At 35.9% G+C, this 21094-nt stretch overlaps 1 protein-coding gene across 2 annotated transcripts in view; it reads left to right on the forward strand.

Annotated features, from left to right (window-relative positions):
* Positions 1 to 21094, forward strand: part of PLA2R1 (phospholipase A2 receptor 1) — a 151723-nt gene that overhangs the window by 33612 nt on the left and 97017 nt on the right. For both annotated transcript variants that reach the window (XM_023499238.2, XM_031960589.1), the window contains exons 2-3: positions 3694 to 4077; positions 9740 to 9913. In XM_023499238.2, coding sequence (XP_023355006.1) covers positions 3694 to 4077; positions 9740 to 9913 — 558 coding nt within the window. The remainder of the gene's footprint in view (positions 1 to 3693; positions 4078 to 9739; positions 9914 to 21094) is intronic.

Raw genomic sequence — 21094 nt, forward strand, 5'->3', positions numbered from 1 at the left:
ATCTGACTTTAGAAGTTGTCATTCTGTTACTTTTATTTTCAAACAAAGACAGACTGGAAGTTTTAAAATGTATTCATCCATTCCTGATTTCAGTAGCCTAGCATTTGTCCATAATCTATCTATTCACTGGGCAGCTAATGTCACAGGAGATAGAGCACTGGGCCTGGAGTCAGGAAGCCCTGAATTCAAATATGGACCCTGATACTAACAATGGGACCTGAGCAAGTAACTCAACCCTGTTTGTCTCAGTTTTTCATCTATAAAATGAGTTGGAGAAGGAAATTACAAACCACTCTAGTACTTTTGCCAAGAAAACCCCAAATGGGATCACAGAGACATGATCAAAATGCTTGAACAACAACAATCTCCTCCTCCCTAACCATTTTTCTTTAAAAAAACAAACAAACAAAAAAAAAAAACCTTTCTTTTGATCTGTATATATATGCAAATTTTTTTAAACCATGAAATAGACAGAAGAACATTCTCCATGACATGAGAAGAGTTAGATTTGAATCCCTGTTCTAACACCTATTAGCTATGTGATTTTGGGCAATTTATCTAATATCCGAAGTCTCATTTTCTTCATATCTAAAATAGAGATAAAAAAAATTGTAAGTTTGTCATAAGGAAATGTTTTGTAAATCTTCAAATATTAAATACAGGTGTTTTTATCTTTTACTGATATCACATCACCTTCCTCGCACCCCCCCCCTCAAAAAAAAAACCATCCTTATCCTGCTGCATTGAACATAAGAAAAAAAGAATTACTTCAAGACTAAAGAAGTAACAAATAAATGATATAGAGCAAAGCTCAGAATTATCTGTTGTGAAAAATAAGTATAACTCTAATTGGTCAGTCTGGAGATGATTAGACAATGATAAATATTAGAAGTGAACTTTAACACATCTTGGAAAAGAAGAGAGAAGAGAAAGGAAATTACTTTTGACCATGTAGCACCTGGTAAAGACATTTTTGATTCTGAATGATTATTATCATTTAGCAAATATTTTGGAAATACATGATTTCTTCAGGCACTCTCCCATGTTCAGAATAAAATCTTTACTAAAACTATACATACTCCTCTCTACTTTTGATTTTATTTCTAATTCTATCCTGATAACAATAGCTTTCATACAACTAATTTAGTATCTTAAAGTATATTGCCAAAAGAGTAAGTCTGGAATGCTTGAAAAGTATGATTATTTAATAATCAATTATATTTATATAGTCTTCTATAATTTTGAAAACATTTTTTGTTTTTTGTTTTTTTGTCAAGATTCCCTCCCCCCATCTCATTTCCCTTTTCCTCCCAAGTCCCCAAACTCTCCCCTGGGAGAAAAAAAATAAGAAAAACAAGATAAAAATCTTTGTCACAAATAAGTATCTAACAAATTCCCATATTGCCCACATCCAAATATATGTCTCAGAATGCATATTAATTCATCATCTTTTTATCATTCAGGGAGTTAGTAGGATACTTTATCTGCTCTTTGGAATTATAGTTGATTCATGTTTAACATACGTTGGATTTGGGGGAGGGATGGGAAAGAAGGGAGAGAGAAAAAATTGTGGAATATAAGGTTTTTGCAAGCTTGAATGCTGAAAATTATCAGTGCATGTGTTTTGAAAATAAAAAGCTTTAAGAAAAAAAAGAAATTATGGTTGATTATTTTGTTGGCCAAAATTCTGAACTCTTTCACAATTGTTCATTTTTGTTCAAGTTTTTCTCATGGTTCTGCTCATTTTACTTCTCAATCCATACAAGCCTTCCCAAGGTTATCCAAAATCAACACTTTAATAATATAGCCCAATATTATTTCATTTCTTTCATTTCCCATAATTTGTTCAGATATTCTCCAATTATTGGTACTACTTTAATTCTTTTTTAAAAATGGCTTTTCATTTTCCCAAATACATGCAAAGATAGTTTTCAACACTCATCTTTGAAAAACCTTGTGTTACAAATTTGTCTCTCTTCTACCCTCCCCACTCTGCTAGATCACTTCTAAAAATTCTTTTTCTTACAACAATCCTATGAGGCAAATTTTACTATAAATATTATATTTTATAATGAAGAAGCTCAGAAAGGTTAAGTGACTTGTCCTATACAACATGGAAGAGCATGGCATTTGAACACAGATCTTATTGGTTGACATTTCAGCACGTTTTCTATTTCACTATGCATTCAACTCCATCTCCATCTGTTAATCTCTTCTAACTTTGATCAGCATGGAACATTTTACTATTGCTTAAACAATCTTGGACCACTTGATAAAATAATTTCTCCACCAATAGAGAACATAAATGGAAATTTGCAATAGAAATTAAGAGGTGTAAGAAAGGCCTAGCCATTAGAGGATAAACTGGCTGAGGGCATTATATTTGTTATCACTTACTTGGAAAGTTATGAGCTCTCTATGGGAAGAGCTTATTTTTTCATCTCCAGTCCTACAATCAGAAAGGGAGAAATAGCTGAGGATACTGAGAAGATGTTGAGTATCAGAGCTGTTTAGTCTCCATAGTGATGTGGTTTCAGGTGATGATCATATCCTGGAAATAGCATGATGTTCTTGGATTGACACCAAGCAAAGCATCTAATGAAAAAAAAAATGAAGAGCTTAGCTAGAAAGTTCTTAACTTTCGATAAAAAGGGAAGCATTGGGACAAATTTATTACTCCCCTCTCCAGATGCATAGAATCATGCAAAAGGATAGAGTGGGATAGTGAGTAAGTGGCAAGTAATAGATAATGTTAGAGATCTAAGCTTCTAGGGATTCACCATTAGGCAGGTCTGGCAGAAGAGAATTGCCAGCAATCAAAGGAGGTAGGGAACCACCATCAAAGAGCTTCTGGTCTCAAATGGCAGAGACCTCATTATTAGGAGCAAGAATTCAGAGGCAGAACTCTGATACTAGTTCTGGAGCAAAGGATACCAAGATGGGTATATGGGCATAGGAATCAAGACAAGGATCCAGTTATTAACACAGTGTCTCAGTATGGGTTTAATCAATAGTGATTTATTGGAATAAGGAAATGAGACATGTTAGTTACAAGATGCAACATAATAATCCTATTTCTAGTACCAAAGTAAGGCAACTAAGTAGCATAGCGAATAGAGGGGTAGGCTTGGAATCAGGAAGATTTCTCTTTCTGGATTAAAATCTGGTATCAGACACTAGCTCTGTGATCCTGGGCAAGTCACTTCACCTTGTTTGCCTCAGTTTCCTAATCTATAAAAATGAGCTGGTGAAGAAAATGGTAAACTACTCCAGTATCTTTGCCAAGAAAATTCCAAATAGGGTCTCAAAGAGTCAGACAAGCGAAATAACACAGCAAGTACCAAAGTACAAAATCAGAAGGGAATTGATGTCAAGGCTAACTTAATGTTTGAGCTAATGGGTTATATATCCAGAGGTCTTATATGTTCCTGTTTAGGGGCCACATTGGTCCTGGGGCCATAGATAAGGATTCCCTCCCCCCAGTCCCTTAGATCAAAATTAAGTTGTCACTGTGAGAAGTGGAAAGCTATAGATCAGGAAATCAAGTGGCCATTACAAAGAAATACACACACACACACACACACACACATATCTGTGTATATATGTGTATATATATATATATTATATATATATATTTCTAGTTTGTCTCATATATATGGAATGTCTGACTCTTAATATTTCTTTTTCTTTCAGGCAAAGGAATATTCATTATCCAAAATGAAGACCTTATGACATGCATCCAAGCAAGTAAATTTGGATTGGTCCTGGAGAATTGCAAACAACCAACCACATCTATGTTATGGAAATGGGTTTCCAAACGCCATTTGTATAACATAAACACCAACACATGCCTAGGATTAAACCTCAGTGCCCCAGAGCAACCTCTGGGTCTCTTTGAATGTGATTCTACTCATTTTTCCATGTGGTGGCGTTGTTACAGAAAGGCAGTAATCGGCCCTTATCAACATATGCTAGAGGTAAAGAACAGGAAACTGGTGGTGACTACAAGACAGTCTTCCCAGAAATGGATACAGTACATGTCAGGGGGTGATAATGTCTGTGAACATCCTTTTCAAGGTAAAAACAGGAATTTACATGTCTTATGTACTATTATAAAATTGCTTTGCATGTTACAATTTTCTAGGTATTATGTCAAGTAATGCCCATTTTGATAAATTCCTATAAATATTGGAGAATTTAGGTTTTCTTTAAAAATTAAATTTTATTTTATTTTCAGTTAGAATTCTCTTCCTCTCTCCTTCCCCGCACCCCCATCTATTAGGAAGGCAAGGAAATAGAACCTATTATCAAATTTGTATAGTCATACAAAACACATTTGTATATTAGCCATGCTAATTACTTTTTAGTTCCATATTTACTTATTGAAAAAAAAAGTCTTTAGAAGCAGCATGGTGCTGTAGAAAGAGTTCTGGGATGAAAGAAGAAGAGAAAATGTGCAAAAAATATTTGTAGCAGCTGTTTTCATAGTAGCAGGAACTGGAAATTGAGTGGATGCCCATCAGCGGGGGAATGGCTGAGTAAGTTAAGTTATATGAATGTAATGGAATATTATTATTCTATAAGAAATGATGAGCAGGCTTATTTTTTTTAAAAAGCCTGAAAAGATATGCATGAACTGATGCTGAGTGAAGTAAGCATAACCAGAAGAAAAGTTTTGTATATAATAACAAGAAGATTATATGATGATCAATTATGAACTTAGCTCTTCTCAACAATGTAGTGATTCAAGGCAATTTCAATAGATTTGGGATTTTAAATGCCAATCACATTCAAAGAGTGAACCATGGAGACTGAATATGGATTGAAGCATATTATTTTCACTTTTTTGTTTGTTTTCTTTCTCATGTTTTTTTTTTTTTCTTTTGGTATGATTTTCCTTGCATATGACAAATATAGAAATATGTTTTTTTGATAATAGCTTTTTATTTTTAAAATACATGCAAAGATAGTTTTCAACATTTCATTTTGCAAGGGCAAAACTCTGTGTTCCAAATTTTTTCTCCCTCCCTTATCCTTATCTGTTCCCCTAGAGAGAAAGTAACCCAATGTAGGTTAAACATGCAATTCTTCTAAAAATAGTTCCTCATTTATCATGCTGCACAAGAAATATCACGTAAAAAGAAAAAAAAAAGAGAAAAAATAAAAGGAAAAAACAACAAAGGTGAAAATACTATGTCACCATAGTCCTCTTTCTGGAAGCATATGGCTCTTTTCATCACAAGTCTATTGGAATTGGCTAAGAATCACCTCACTGTTGAAAATAGTCAAGTCCATCACAGATGATCGTCATATAATCTTGTTGCTATGTACAATATTCTCTTGGTTCTACTCACTTCACTTAGGATAAGCTCACGTAAGTTTCTCTAGGCCTTCCTGAAATCATCCTGCTGATCATTTCTTATGGAACAATAATATGGAAATATGTCTTAAAGTATAGTACATATTTAACTTATATCAGATTGCTTGTTATCTTGGGTAGAAGTGAAGTGAAGGAGGGAGGGAAAAAATTTGGAACACAAAGTTTTACAAAACTGAATGTTCAAAACTATCTTTACATATATTAGAAAAAATAAAATACTATTGAGGGAAAAAAGAAATAATCCAATCCAACTTCTCTACCAAAAGAAAAAAAAATTCTGGGATGATTGTCAGAGGATCTTGGTTCCCTTCCCTTGCTATTTCCTTTCTGTGCAAGTAACAATTTCACTGGATCTTACTTTCTTCATTTTTAAAATGAAAGCATTGAATTTAGATGGCCTTTAAGTCTATGAGTATGATTCCACGACTATGGGAATAATTTTGTCAAATTCTAGTGGCTGACTTCAGAATTGAAGAGTAATTAATATATCCTTGAATATGTCAATCTGTGATCTCATTGATACAAAACCCATCAATACTCATTGCAGTCTATTCTTTCCTTTCCAGACTATCTGACTCTTATCTATGTCTTTTCATAGTTTATCCACAGAGAATCTACCAATGGACCAGAGGCCTTCCTCTAGGTCTATTTTAACATTTATACTACAATTTCCAAGTATCTAGAGGGAAGAATTCTTATATATCAAAAGAAGTAAATAGTGAAGAAGAGAGAAAAAAGGAAAAAAAAATCTACTTTGACAAAAGCAATTTGTTTCTGCTTTGAGGTAGGGCTCTTTTTTTCCCCCAAGCTTACTACTGAAGCTTCCTCTTAGGGTAGGTGACATATCTACAATCCAACTTACTCAAAGTCTGGCTAATACATATAATATGCTGTTACAAAAGCACTGATAAATTCTGCATCTTCATACTTGCCACCAGGAGTTCATTATGTTTCTGTATTGTGTGACTTCCCCAATAAGTATTTCTCTGCTTTGACAACTCAGCTTTTAGGCTTGGCAACAGAAGAAAGGGAGTTCTGAAAGACTGGGACTGTGGGAGGATATTCAAAACCAGATTTTCCCCTCCATAAGCAAACAGTGAGGAAAGAGCTGTGACCAGTGAACCTCAGAAGTTGCACAATGAAACTATATGTGTGAAGTTGGTGCTTTGTAGGTGGCAGAATCACCTATCCTCTCAATAGTACACTGATGTTTTTATTTGATGCTTTCCCACCTTTATACCTTTCAGTCATCTACCTACACCCAGAATTTATCTACAGAAAGGATCTCTGTAGGATTTAACTCTCTAAATATGAATGAAAATTAGATTGAAACAAACAGCTGTGTCCCTAAAGAACTACAGCATAGCTAGACTATTAGGACATAGTTCCTATCCCTTGAGGCACAAAGCTTGTCAAGAGGTATGGGGAAAAAATTAAAAACAGGTATAGGGAATATTTGGTAAATAATTACATTTTCTCAAAAGTAGTCATGCTAGAAAAAAAGGGGGGATTGTAATGAGAATGATGAGAGGCTGGGCTGCAGGGTAAAAAGAGAGGGACCTTTATAGTTCATCTGGAAATTTTGAAAGAAATGGCTGATAAAATAATTTCTCTTAACTAAAACCATGAATGAGGTTTGGTTACAAATCTTTTTTTTCAGACTAAGTTAGAAAATATCATTGACAATGATTTAGTGAAAGACATGCTAAAATTAATTAATTTCTTCATTCTATTTCTTACATTTATATGCATAGTAAACTCTAGAATTAATTTCATTCCATATTGAATGGAATTATAGAAAGATTTACTTAAATCCAAAGGACATAGAGACAAAACAAAAAAAAGAGAACTTATGCATCAGAAGAAAGGGAAGTTTCAGACATAATTTATACATTATACTATATATATGATAGATATATATATGTATGTATATGTATGTATGCATGTATTTTATATAACCTATATCTTATATGTACTAATTATTTGCAAGTTGTCTCCTCCATTAGAATGTGAGTTCCTTGGGAGTAGGAACTTGTTTTACCTTTTGATTAGTTACTGACTGACTGACTTTGTACCCTCAGCATTTAGCACAATTCCTGGAAGATAGTAAGTACTTAATAAATTATTGATGACTGATTGACTGAACTCCTGGAGCAATGCCCTACATGTAAAAAGCTTTGGCTGATAGCACAAAGCCTCTAGAGGCAGAGAAAGACTTTTCTCCAGGCTATACTTACAACTAGAAGAAAGAATTAAGTATTTCAAGAAAACAAGAATTTTCCCCTTTAGATCCCCATGTTTCAGTGAGGTACCAGTTGTCCTTTTGGTTTAGTATGCTAATTGTTCTAAAGCTAATCGCTTTAACAAATTTTTAGATGTTTCCTAGAACTGGATATGTATTTTTAATTCAATTACATATTCTCCCATTTGTTAAACATTTTCTCCCCTTCCCTGGGGAAAAAAAAGAGCATAAACAAAAAACCTAAACAGAAAACTCTTGTAAACACATATAGATAGTCAAACAAAACTAATTCTTATGTTGCCCATGTCTATTTTCCATTCCACAAGGAGACAGAAGCATATTTCATCACTGGTCCTCTGGTGACACTGTTGGTCATCACACTGATCAAAGTTCTTAGGTCTTTCAAGTTGTATACTTTTACAACATTACTTTAGTAATGTTTACAACATTATTATACTATGAATTGTTCCTTTGGTTTTGCTCATTCCATTTAACTTAGTTCATACAAGTCTTCTCTGAAACCATTCTCTTTGTTTTTCTTAGGGCACTATATAGTATTTCATTACATGTATATACTATCATTTGTTAAGACTTTTCCCACTTTATGAACTGGATATTCATTTTAATAGCATGATGTAGTAGGAAAAGTATAGGATTTGGAACCTGGACACATGAATTTCAATACTGCTTCCACCACTTGTTGGCTGATTTTGGAAAAGTCACTTGTCCTTTCTCAGACCCATTTCCTCAACTTTAAATGAAGGAGATGGATTTGATGACTTCTAAAGTCCCTTCCAGATCTAAATCTATAATCCTATGATATTGTGATCTTTTTGAGTTTCAGTTTCCTCTTCTATAAAATGAAGATAATAGTGAAGAGAGGACCCTGAAACTTTGAAAATCCTTGAAGGAGAAAAATCTCCTTCAACTCTGCCTCAATAAAGGACTCTGCCTGAGGAACAAACAGCTGAGGGTGGGGTTGGCTCAGTCCTGAAACTCATTAAATTCAATTCAAATTCCATCTCAAGCTAAGACCCAGCTAGGAGCCAACTTGGAACTCCACCCACTCCCCTTCAGCTTGTAGCCAAAGCTCCTCTTATAAAAGAGCCAAACTAAAATCTTCTCTTTGCAGAGGTTCCAAACATGCCAGCCCTATGCTTGGCACACCAAGGGTCTCTGGCACTGGAAAGAATATTCTAGTGGGCATACGCTCTTTACTCTCACCTATTTCCCTAACCAGACTTTATGCCTCTCTGTTAGCATTTCTAACCTTACTTCCAATCCCCATAATAAACCTCTTTTGTGAAGATTGAGTTAGCACCCTGGATACCTTAGAATCAGCCGGAATCAGGATAAGCAAAAGTTCTTGGTCTTTATTTTCGGTCTTTAGGGGTAGAAGTGAATTGGATGGACTCAGGATCTCCATGACTTCCTTTTTCCTCATCTACCGCCAAAGTGACTCTGGCTTGTCTTACTCCACTCCCTAATCCTTCCCACAATTCTTTGTATATACCAAAAGATTGAACCAGCACAGAATAATGGGGAGGGCCATTTTCCAAGCATGTACTAATAGAGTATTATCCAATTGGTAATTAGCCTTAAGTGCTGGGTTGTCCGACCTCAGTGCATCAACTCAGATTTTCAGCCCTTTACAATCTTTTATCAATCTAGATTTTCCAGGTCTGTAAATTCCCTTGCAGAGAATCTCTGCGCTGCCAGAAGGGAGTCCGCAAAACTCCCTATCCTTGTGCCAAATCCAAGGGGTTACAGGGGAGCCAAACCTCTCCATTTGGTTCCCTGAACCCCGAACCTGCCACTAGACCTTATCATTTAACTCCCTGACCACCAGAAATCCTAATTTCATTTTGGTTCCCTAAATCTAAACCTCATCATTAGTACTTCTGCTAATGATCTCACAGGTCATATGATCATAAAATGAGACAATGTGTCTGACAACAAGCAAAATGCAAAATGCAAGATAAAAATTAGTTGGTGTTATAGAATAGGAAGTATATGTAGCTGGAGAAGTGTATAATATTTTTCTTTCCAAAAAAGGAAATTCAGGGGACCCTTACTTAATTGTTTTTTACTTCTGTAATTTTTTTTTTCCGGCATAGAATTATACACAGTTAAAGGAAATTCCCATGGAATGCCATGTGTGTTTCCCTTCCAATATAATGGCCAATGGCATTATGAATGTATCCGAGAAGGCAGAGAAGATGGACAGCCGTGGTGTGCCACAACAAGCCGATATGAAAAAGATGAAAAGTGGGGATTCTGCCCGGATCCAAGTAAGCATGATGATTTACTATTCCCTCTATATTAGGAATGGAAAAAAAGGATAAATATAAAGTTATTTGTATCTTGGTAAAGGCTAAGGGAATTACATTTAGCAATCTGCACAATTTCTTCAATTAATGTAAAATTGGATATTACCATTATCTTGCCTATTTCTCCATAAACATTCTATACTGGGGTTGCTATGATGCAAGACTTTGGAATTTAGAGATCCACAAAACTTAATAGAATATGTTGCTGTTCTTCTCCCTTATCCAGTCACAAAGGGGAAAAGCATCCCCTTTGAGGATAGTCCTGTTTTTCTTTGCTTCAGAAGATATTAATTAAACATTCTAAGAGCCTTATGCAAGTAAGTCTTATTCTACATTAAATTACAGTACTCAGGGCTTTCATTAATAACAGCTTCCTTTAATGAGACATCAAAACAGACCTGAAACATACATTTATTCCTTCAATACACTCCTTTCATGGACTTCTTTAATCTTGCCAAATCTAGACTTTTTTCTCTTCCCACTTTGATCACCTTGGCTACCCACTTCTGAGAAGCTTTTGGTGTTTGACTGAATCATGTACACCATCAAAACCAGGTACACAATGTACCTTTGAGTCAGCTTCTCCAAGTGGCATGTCCCCTTCCAATTAGTCTGGAGACTGTAAGCCAATTATCCCAGACTAATTTTCTTTGCTAAGCTTTTCTTAGTATCTAGCTAGCATGACAGTAACTGATTCATATTGACCAAGATCACCCTCAAAACCTGTTTACCTTCCCAAAAATGAGTTTCAAGCTTCAAGCTTATGCTACTCCTTCTTAGGGGCTTAAGATCTCCTCTTTCAGCATTTCAACAATTTTCCCTCCTCCCAGATAATTCTATTACTGACCCATTAAAGATTATTTGATTATTTTTATTCATGGTAAAGTGAAAATATAAGCACAGTTTTTAAAGGACTCCTCCATCTAAGACCTCAGTCTGAATCCTCATTCACTTGATTGTGTTGACCCCACGATAAGTCCATGAGTCAATAAACATTTATTAAATGCCTACCATGTGCCGGGTTCTTACTAAGTGCTAGGTATTATAAGAAGTGGTGCATATAACTGGGAAGGTATGAATTTCAAAATTAATAAAGTCTTGTAGGATGATGAGATTCCAGAGAGCATGATGAAATCCATGTGAGAATTGATGAGATGGCTGCCGTGGGTACCCTTCTTAAAATAGAAAATCTAAGATGAATCTATCCTCTCCTCTCCAATCAGAGGAAGAGTAGTGACCCAGGATCAGTGGGTACTGAGAAAGTGTAAATTTTTGGATTATCCTCTTTCAGCCTCAGTTTCTTCATTTGTAAAATAGGGAAAATAATAAATGTCATCTTCAAATCATATGAGATAATACACATGAAGCATCTTATAAATCTTAAAATAGTATATGCAATATAAATAAAATATAATGTATAATATACAATAAAGGCAAATATGGTGAGTCAATTTTCAGTTATCTGCCTTTATTCATACTCATTGAAATATATTTTTCTAGAGCAGCTAGGTGGTGCAGTGGATAGAGCACCAGCCCTGAAGTCAGGAGGACCTGAGTTCAAATTTGGTCTCAGATACTTACTAGCTGTGTGACCCTGGGCAAGTCACTTAACTCCAATTGCCTCAGCAAAAAAGAAAGAAATATATTTTTCCCACGAATACAATTATCTATAGAAAACTTTACTTCTAAGACAGGTTTATTCATTCAACCTATTTCTGAATCCCTTTCCTATACTATTGATCAGTCCATCAGAAAGTCAATGTAACAGCATTAAGTGCTTGATATGTACAATGCACTGTGCTAAATATTCAAGGGGATCCCCAATGGTACAAAACACAGTCCCATTGCTAAAGGAGTTTGTAATCTAGTTCAAAAAACAGAATTGCAGTATAGTTAGTGTATACCCTGGGAATGCAAATCCAATTTAATGTCGTCCTAAGAAATATGTGATTTGGGAGAATAAATCAACTATAAAAAATATGCCATTCATTCCTAAACTAAGAATAAATTATATTTACAATAATAACTTTTTTGCATTATTTATCTCACTGTTCCCTTCCATCAGGGTGGATGAATGCCTGGATAAAAAAATTTTAAATGAAGCATGCACACACTTTACACAGTTGAAAAGTAGACACTGTACTAGTGCATTAAAACTGTTGTATTATCCTGATATCAAGAAGGCCCTGTCTCTGAACCCTGCCACTTGAAGCCAATTAATATCTCCTACATGGAGAATGTGGCTTTGTGGTGCTTAGGGCTTTTGCCTCCCCAGATTTGCTGTTTGCTTAACATCCTTCAACTAAGGAACTTCCTGTGTTTGACAACCTGCTGGAGCCCAGCTTCCCTGACCTTTCCCTCAGACATCAGTAAGCCGGGTTTATTTCTATAGTGTTAAATTACAATTTCAGTTTTCTTCCTTTCTTGTTGCCTTCTATTCCTAGTGACCAATAAATCTAAGAATTCAGTACCTGAAACCTGACTCTGCAAATTACTGTCTTCATGATGGCAGACAATGACAGGGTGGTAGAAAGTTAGCTTGCATTCTTTAAATATCTAATTCAATACTACACAATGATGTGGATACTCCCTTCTCTCATGCAGATTGCAGAAGATTCGTGCTGTCACATCTTGTGCAATTCTTGTCCATCCCTTTTATATGTCTCTGTAGACTATTTCCCCATCATACTAAAGGCCTTCCTCTGTTTTCTTGAATACTTGAGGGTAGCAGTGTAGCCTTACATTGTCTCTCTTTTCACCCCTTTGTTCTTACTTCATTTTGAGACCACCTCCCTTTCCAAACATATCCTTAATTTTTTTGTTTTATGTGTTGTCTTAATGATATGTTTTCATCTAATCACACCCACCATACATCATTCTGTTGACCTTTAGGTCAAATGTTATTTTGATTCTCCAGAAATAGTAATGTTCCAAGATTTTCAGCCATGTAGCATTTCTAGTATGGGAAAAAATAGGCTTCCATGACAGAGAATGGCTTGTAAAAGGTGTTTTTTTTTTTTTTAAATAGTCCATGCTTATTCTTTGTCTCTTATGTAGGGATTTTTAAGAATCCAAGAATGTAGAATGACATTTCTTTGTTTTTCAAAATTGGCCTAATTAGGCGAAATTTAGTTACTAACTTTTTTGGTAGTCTTATTGGTAAGTACAAGTCCACAATTTATTTTCTTACTTGCTGGGAGAAAGATTAAATATCTCTTTAGAGGTTGAAAAGTATTTATAAATCTCTCTGAGATTTTTTGTTAAAATAAACAGATATGTTAGATGAGTGTAGAGGATGCACAACTGACTGGAGCATCATTCAACAAGTAATAATTATTTTTGGCACATCAACTTAAGGAATATAACACCTGCAATCTTCTTCTAGTACCTAATAAAGCATGACCAAACTTTCATCAGTAACTTAAATGACAAGAACTAGAGTGAAAGTCAGATACCAAAATTGAGGTACCAAAGCAATTATGATAGGATGACAGGGCAGCTAGGTGGTGCAGTGGATAGAGACCCAGCCCTGAAGTCAGGAGGACCTGAGTTCAAATTTGACCTCAGACACTTAACACTTCCTAATTGTGTGACCCTGAACAAATCACTTAACCTCAATTGCTTCAGCCAAAAAAAAAAAAAAAAAAAATAGAATGGGACTTCAGAATAGTTTCTACCAGCTAAAAGGAGTGGTCAGAAACAAAGCCCTACTAGAACAAGTGTTAAATGGGATACTTACAGTGAAAATATAAATTACAGATTTTCTATGGCTAGCTAAGGGAAATGCAGGAGAAGTGATTCTCTAGTGTATAGTAGATAAAGTAGCACTGCTATTTAAAATGATAAATATAATATGGAAAACACAGTTAGAAATAAAGTGCAAAGACACAAGCTGCCACAATTGTCTATTTTCGGCATGGCCATTTTATCTACTTTATTATATATAAAGCATAAAAACTCAGAATTCAAAGTAGAACTAAAAAAAAATTTTAAGTTTTGAAGGTGGAATCTATGAACAGTTGTGATAGGATCTAAAATTATTCTAAAAAACAGAAAGTTTAGAGCCCTACCTTTTAGAAATTTCATTTCATTTCACTAGATTGTACCTTATTTCTTTGGAACAGTATTAGATAATAGCCTTAATTTGGATTCCCAATGGAGGCTAAACTAAAGAGTTTACACTTTTACTATCCTGTATTTACTTATCAGGGCACATATTATACCTAACTTATTCACCCTTAGAATGTAATACCCTTAAGGACAGCTAGTATTTGGCTTTTTTTTTTCTTTGTGGGGCCTCCATCAATAATTTGCACATTGGCCTAATGTTTCCTTAGTATATACCAAGTTACATTATTATAGGAGTGATGATTATTAAAACTGAATAAAAATAGCATTAAATAGTGCTTTAAAGTGTGTGTGTGTGTGTGTGTGTGTGTGTGTGTATGTACGTATGTACGTGTACGTGTACTTTGTTCTTTGCCACTACCTTGCAAGGTAGGTGCTATTATCATAATTTTACAAAAAGAAATTGAGGCTTAGAATGATTAAGGGGTTCACTCAGAGTCACATAGCTAATAAGTATCTGAGACAATATTCAAACTTAGATGTTTCTCAATCCAAACTCAATATTCTATCCATTCTGCCACCTAACTTCCCATTGGATAGAGATTGGAAGATGGATTAGACATCAAAAATAGCAAGCTCCCAATTCCATAACTACTCAGGATTCCTTTAACCTAATGATTTTTATGAGTGTAGGATAAGGCGATTTCTCCCAGATCTTTTTTTCCCTTCAAATTATAAGAGATTTCATTTAATTTATAGTTTGGATTCAGCATAGCTGATTTAACATAATCTTGATATCCTGATGTGACATTAAAAGCAGAAATGTTGTGAACTTTAGTTAGAACAGGAAACATGTTGAAAAATCTCAGAATCTTTGAGGAAGCAAAACAATCCAAAATATTGATGAATATTCAAGGGCTGTTTCTGTACCTGTGAGTTTTCACACATTCAGGGGACTTGTAGAGTTCTTACTGACAACTTCATCCTTCTTCCATGAAAGACCAGTGTGCTCTTTTACATTTTAGACCTGTTGCTTTCAGAGAGAAAGGGGAAAGTACATTAATCCAACAAACATGTATTAAGCACCTACTATGTGTGAGGTTCTATTTTAATGCTTCCCTATGGTGTGCAGGTGACTTTGGAGCCTCTAAATCAAGGACTCTTGGTCATTACAATGTCATGGATCCCTTGGGAAATCTAGTGAATTCTAGGGACCTATTCTAAGAAGGTTTTTTTAAATGCATAAAATAAAATACAATACATAGGATTGTGAAGGAAGCCAATTATATTGAATACATTGATATAGATAGGAAGACTTCAATCTAGCTACAAATGTGATTTATTCACAAATCTGATAGCTACAGTAATTTCAAAGTTACAATGAGCACAGACAATATTTTGAGGTATCTGCAACAACTGTAACGGTGCTTCTAATACTATTTGTGGCTTATTGCCTTCCTTCACAATAGAAAGAAATGATCGATTTCAGTTAGAACATAGAGAAAATAAAGATGCAATTTTTCCCCCTATCCAAGTTCACATGACCCCTTCTCCCCCCACCCCCGAAATCTAAGGCTCTTTTTGGGAGCTTATGGAACTCAGGTTAAGGAGTCCTTTTCCAAGATTATGCCAGAAAGATACACTCTTTGGCATGTCCTTAATGATAGGAAATATTCAATGACACAAATGAATTGGAAGCTTGCCTGAACAGGCCTGATGACAGATTGCCTTTTTAGAAGTCTGCTGACTTCCAGCTTCCTCAGGTAAAAAAAGGAGTTGATCATTCTTTTGACCAAAGGCCTCCAACCTCTGTTTCCTGCTGGGTGCAGTCTGTCACCTGAGGGAAGATGGCAAGAGGTTGGGCCTGGTGTCTTCTATCTGCCCTAAAGCACTTGCATCTGTGCTAGGACAAGGTAACTGCCCTACCTCCTAACCTGGATGTATAGAACTTCAAGGGCAAAGAGGAGAAACATTTCTTCTTACCTCAGGCATTTTATTTCCTGATGTTGTTGGGCCTTGAAGAAAAAAAGAAGAGAAAAGGTGTTGGAGAACCAAATTTCTTTTTCCTTCTATTCAGATTCTGCTTCTATTTCATACTCTACCCTTCCCTGCCTAATCGCTACCTTTTGGAGGTAATATTGAAGAAGAATCTCCTATCTGATCATCTGACCATGTGCTCTAATATTATGCTGCACTTGTTTCAAATTCAATTTCCAGTTTTCTTGGGGAAATGAAGCAGCACCTTTCACTTAATGATGAACTTTCTCCCACCTGGCCATACCTATCACATCCCAATAATTTTAAATACCTGTAAGTCATCATCTGAACTTCATTCCTAACTTTCCACCTCTCAATTCCTTATTCCCATCCTTCTCAACTCTCTCACTCCAAAGTTTCAATCAAATGCTACCTTAACTTTTCCACTGTACCCTGTGAAATGCCTGTTCCATAAGCAACAGATTTCTCTTCATCCTAAATCTTTTTCTCTCCTCCTTTTTCCATTTATGAGCTATTATTGAGTCATGGTTGTTGTCTGATGACACAGTCTCTCTGGAAATCCTTTGCAGTATTGATCATACCTTCACTCATTCTCCTTGGGTCATTAGTCAAGGTGAGAGAGTTAGAATGCTCTAAGTTCTCCATTGCCACCTCCAAGTTCTTCTCCCACCTCTATCATTCAGTAACTTCTCTTCCTTTAATGTTTATGCTATTCTTATTTACTACCCAATCAAAATCCCAATAGCTCTTGTCTACCCAACTCCATATTACTCTTTTCTTCCTTGATGAATTTAGTACATGGCTGATAATTTTTCTTTCTTCTTCAACTCCTATCCTATACTAGGGGACTTCAACATACTTATTGAATTAACCTCAAACACCTTAACCACTCAGTTTCTTAATCTGCTCACTTCCCAAGAGCTCCTCCACCCCTCCTCTATCATATAGAAAGATGATTGTAATCCTAATCTTACCATTATCCAAAAATGTCCTACCTCCACATTCCAGAATTTCAAAATCCCCTCAGCTGCTCTATAATCTATTGACTTTTCATCTCTTCTTCTGCCTTCCCTTACCAAACCTGTATCATGACATCCAATCACTTCTAAATTTTCTTGGAAGCCATCTCCTCTGCATTAGCTACTTTCTCTGCTTTCCCCTATATAGAACCCTCCTTGAATCCCTAGCCCTCTTACCGTAACATCATTTATGCCCTCAAATAAATCCCTTGCTTCATATTTCACAAAAAAAACCCTGAAATTATTTAACATGAGATCCTTCTTCTTCACTTTATATGATGAGCTTATGTGGTTTCTGCCACTATTTCTTCTTTCTCCTTGTCTCACATGATGAAGTGGCTTTATTCCTTACCAAGACTAACCTGCTCAAGTAATTCCATTGCTTCCTGTCTCCTCCAACAGATTGCTCCCTCCCTCTCTCCCACTTATTTTCAATCTCTCCCTATCTACTGGTTTATCTTCTTTTTGCCTATAAGCATAGCCATGTTCCTGCCATTCTAGATTTCTCTATCTCTGCCACCATCCTGTGTCTTCTGTCCTTTATGACTATATGCCTATAAAAAGCTATACTTCTACTTTTCTGATTCTTCTTTCTACAATTTGGCTTCTGACTTCATCATTCAAGCAAAACTGATCAAGCAAAAAGAGATCAACAATCTCTTAATAGTCAAATCCAAAGACCTTTTCTTAACCCTTATTTTCCTGATCTCTTTGCATCCTTTAACATTATTAGACATCCTCTTTTTAACAGCTTCTTCTCTCTAGGTTTCCTCTCTGATTCTCCTCCACCTATCCAATCACTATTTTTCAGTCTCCTTTGCTGGATCCTCATCCAGATGACATTCACTAATGGTAAGGGTTGCTTGAGAGTCTTTTCTAAGCCACTCTTTCTTCTCTCTCTATAAACACGTCATTTATCAGTTCACATGGATTTAATTACGATCTCTTTGTTTATGGTTCTCCAGTCTACTTAATCTGCTCCAGTTTTTCTATTGACCTCCAATCTCACATCAATTGCCTTTCAGACATCTCAAACTGGATGTCCAATAAACATCTTAGTCTCAACATATTGATTCATTATCTTTTTCTCTAAACCCTGTGCCCTTCCCATCTTCCCTACAGCTATACAGGGCATTGCCATTCTCTAGTCCCTCAAGATTGTAATTCTCTACTCCTTGATTTTTCCCTTCCCATATCCAATATGTTGCTAAGACCTATTAATTTCACCTTTACCTTTCTTGAATATGGTCCTTTATTTCCTCTGATCCTGCCTTCACTCTGGTGCAGGTCTTTTTTTTTTTTTTTTTTTTTTTTCCCCATTACTGGATTACTGCAGAAGCCTGCCTCAGGTCTTCCTGACTCAAGTTTCTTTCCTATTCCAATCCATCCTCCATTCAGCCTAAAGTACAATTCCAACCATGCCACTATCCCACCATCCCTCCTTCTATAAACTTCAGTGATTCTATCTCTTTCAGGGTCAAGTAAAAAATCCTCTGTTTGGCATTCAAAGCATTTCATAACCTAGTTCTTTTTCAGCCTTTTTATACTTTACTCTCTTCCATGTACTATTTAATGAAACTAGCCTCTCACTATTTCATCAACAGCTACTCCATGTCTCAATTCAGAGCATTTTCTAAAGCTGTCTGCCATGCCTGGAATGCTCTTTTCTTCATCTCTCCCTACTGCTTTCCTTGACTTCTTTAAGATCTAAATCCCATCTTTTTAAAAAATTTAATATTTTATTTTTCCCAATTACATGTAAAACAATGTTTAACATTTGTTTTTAAAGCTTTTAAGTTCTAGATTCTCTCCCTTCCTCCCCAACCCTTCCCACTGAGAAGGCACATGTGAATTTATGCAAAACAATTCCAAAAAAGTCATGTTGAGAAAGAAAACATAGATCTCTTCTCCCTTAAAAAAAAAAAAAAAAACTCAAAAAAAAAAAAAAAAAAAAAAGAAGTATGCTTCAATCTGTATTTAGACACAATCGGTTCTTTCTTTTGGTATGGATAGCATTTTTATGACAGTAGTCTTAGATCATTGTATTGCTGAGAATAGCAAAGCCTTGCACAGCTGATCAGCCCACAACATTGCTATTACTTTGTACACAGTACATTTCACTTTATATTATCTCATGGAGTTAAGTCCCATTTTCTACAGGAAGCCTTCCCTAACCCCTCTTACTTCTAATGTGTGTGTTCTCTCTGTTCATTATTTCTTATTTATCCTATGTATGGTTTGTACAGGACAGCTAGATGGTGCAGTGGTTAGGGTTAGACCTATAGTCGGGAAGACTCATCTTCTTGAGCTCATAACTGGCCGCAGATACATACTAGTTGTATGACCCGGGGAAGTCACCTAACCCTGTTTACCTCACTTTCCTCATTTGTAAAATGAGCTGGCAAAGAGAAAGGCAAGCCAATTCAGTATCTCTTCCAAGAAAATCCTAACTAGAGTCATGACAAGTCAGAGATAACTGAAAAATGGCTGGTCAATACAATATTTTGTATACGTTTATTTTTGTCACTGCCTTGAGGGCAGTATCTATCTTTTGCTTCTTTTGTATTCTGGCTACCAGGTGAATTTTTGCTTTTTTTTCTTCACTATATCAACTCACAAAACTTATTGCTAATTCACAAAGGAGTTGAATTGAACTGAATTGAATGAAACTTCCTTCTAAGTCAGAGAGGAGCTATAATCAATCTATACCAGTGGAGGAAATTCTCACAGCAATGAAATCATCATTGTTCTAGAGTTTGAACGGAGTAAAAGATTCTAAATATTGCCAAAATAAGCATTAAAAAAGACATAGTTCTTGTCCTTTAGAAGTTTACAGTCTGTTTGGGGGGTGGGGAGGGGAGGTGGGTTGGACTTGAACACAAGAACTATAAGAATATGATTATACATACATACACACACACACACAGTCAAGTAGAATGATTACTTCTGAAGTAGTGGAGAAAGTTATTGAGTAGAGAGAGAGAGTTCAATCACTTTGGTCAATTTGGTGAGGCTCTCCTCCAACCTCACTCACAGGTTTATCTCTTAGTGATTGTGTAAGGAGTCGATGGGCCACCTTGTGGCCTCCTCGAGGAAATGCCCCTTTCTCAGCAAGCCAGCATCCAGGGGGAAAGTAGGACCTTGTGAGGGGATTCATTTCAATTCAAGATTCATCAAGCATTTATAGACCTCTAGTATTTCTAAGCCAGTGTGCTGGAGGATATGAATATAAGGTGAAAAATAGTCCCTGCCCTCAAGGAACTTAAATTCTACTGGGGAGATAAATTTATACAATATCATTTGAAGAGAGAAACTAGGTGAAAAGTTTCCCATAAAAATGACATTTCATATGATTCCTAATATATGGAGGGAGCACATTCCAAGCATGCAGGGCAACCTACACAAAGGCATAGAGGAGAAATGTTTGAAAGTTGAGTTTGACACACAGCAAGTTGACCAGTTTTGCTAACAAATGAGGTGTAAAAAAATACCAGTATAACTAGAACATAGATTATATGAAGGGGAGTAAGGTGAACTAAGTCTGAAGAAGTAGACTGTAGCCACAGTGTAAAGGGTTTTAAATATCAAGCTGATTTTGTATTTTTATCTTAGAGGCCACAGGGAATCAAGAAAGATTTTTGATTACAGGAATGATGTGGTCAACCCGTAACTTGATCAGACTATTTTAGTAGATATAAGGACCTTAATTTGTAAGGGGAGAGACTGAAAGTAGAGTCTCTCTAAGTTGGGGTCTGGAGACATCCCATAGGCCAAACCAACTCTGACTCTAACCCTTATCAAAGTCTGTCTGATGAAGGGTTTCAAAGTGGAGAGAAAGAGATAGAAAAATGAAGAATTTGGACGGAAGTGAGAGGCAAGGGTGGATGAAGAGTAAGAATAGCAGTACTGTCACCGCCCTGTCCCCACTCCCAACATAGCCTCTCACAAAGTCTCATTGAATGTCAATATACTAAATTGGCAGGCCCATTTGTCCCCTGCCTGCTGGCAGGCCCAGCAACCAATAGCTGGTTTTGATTACTTAAGATGATGAGAAAGG

This window comes from Sarcophilus harrisii, chromosome 3 (assembly GCF_902635505.1).
Source record: "Sarcophilus harrisii chromosome 3, mSarHar1.11, whole genome shotgun sequence".
NCBI classification, from domain to species: domain Eukaryota; kingdom Metazoa; phylum Chordata; class Mammalia; order Dasyuromorphia; family Dasyuridae; genus Sarcophilus; species Sarcophilus harrisii.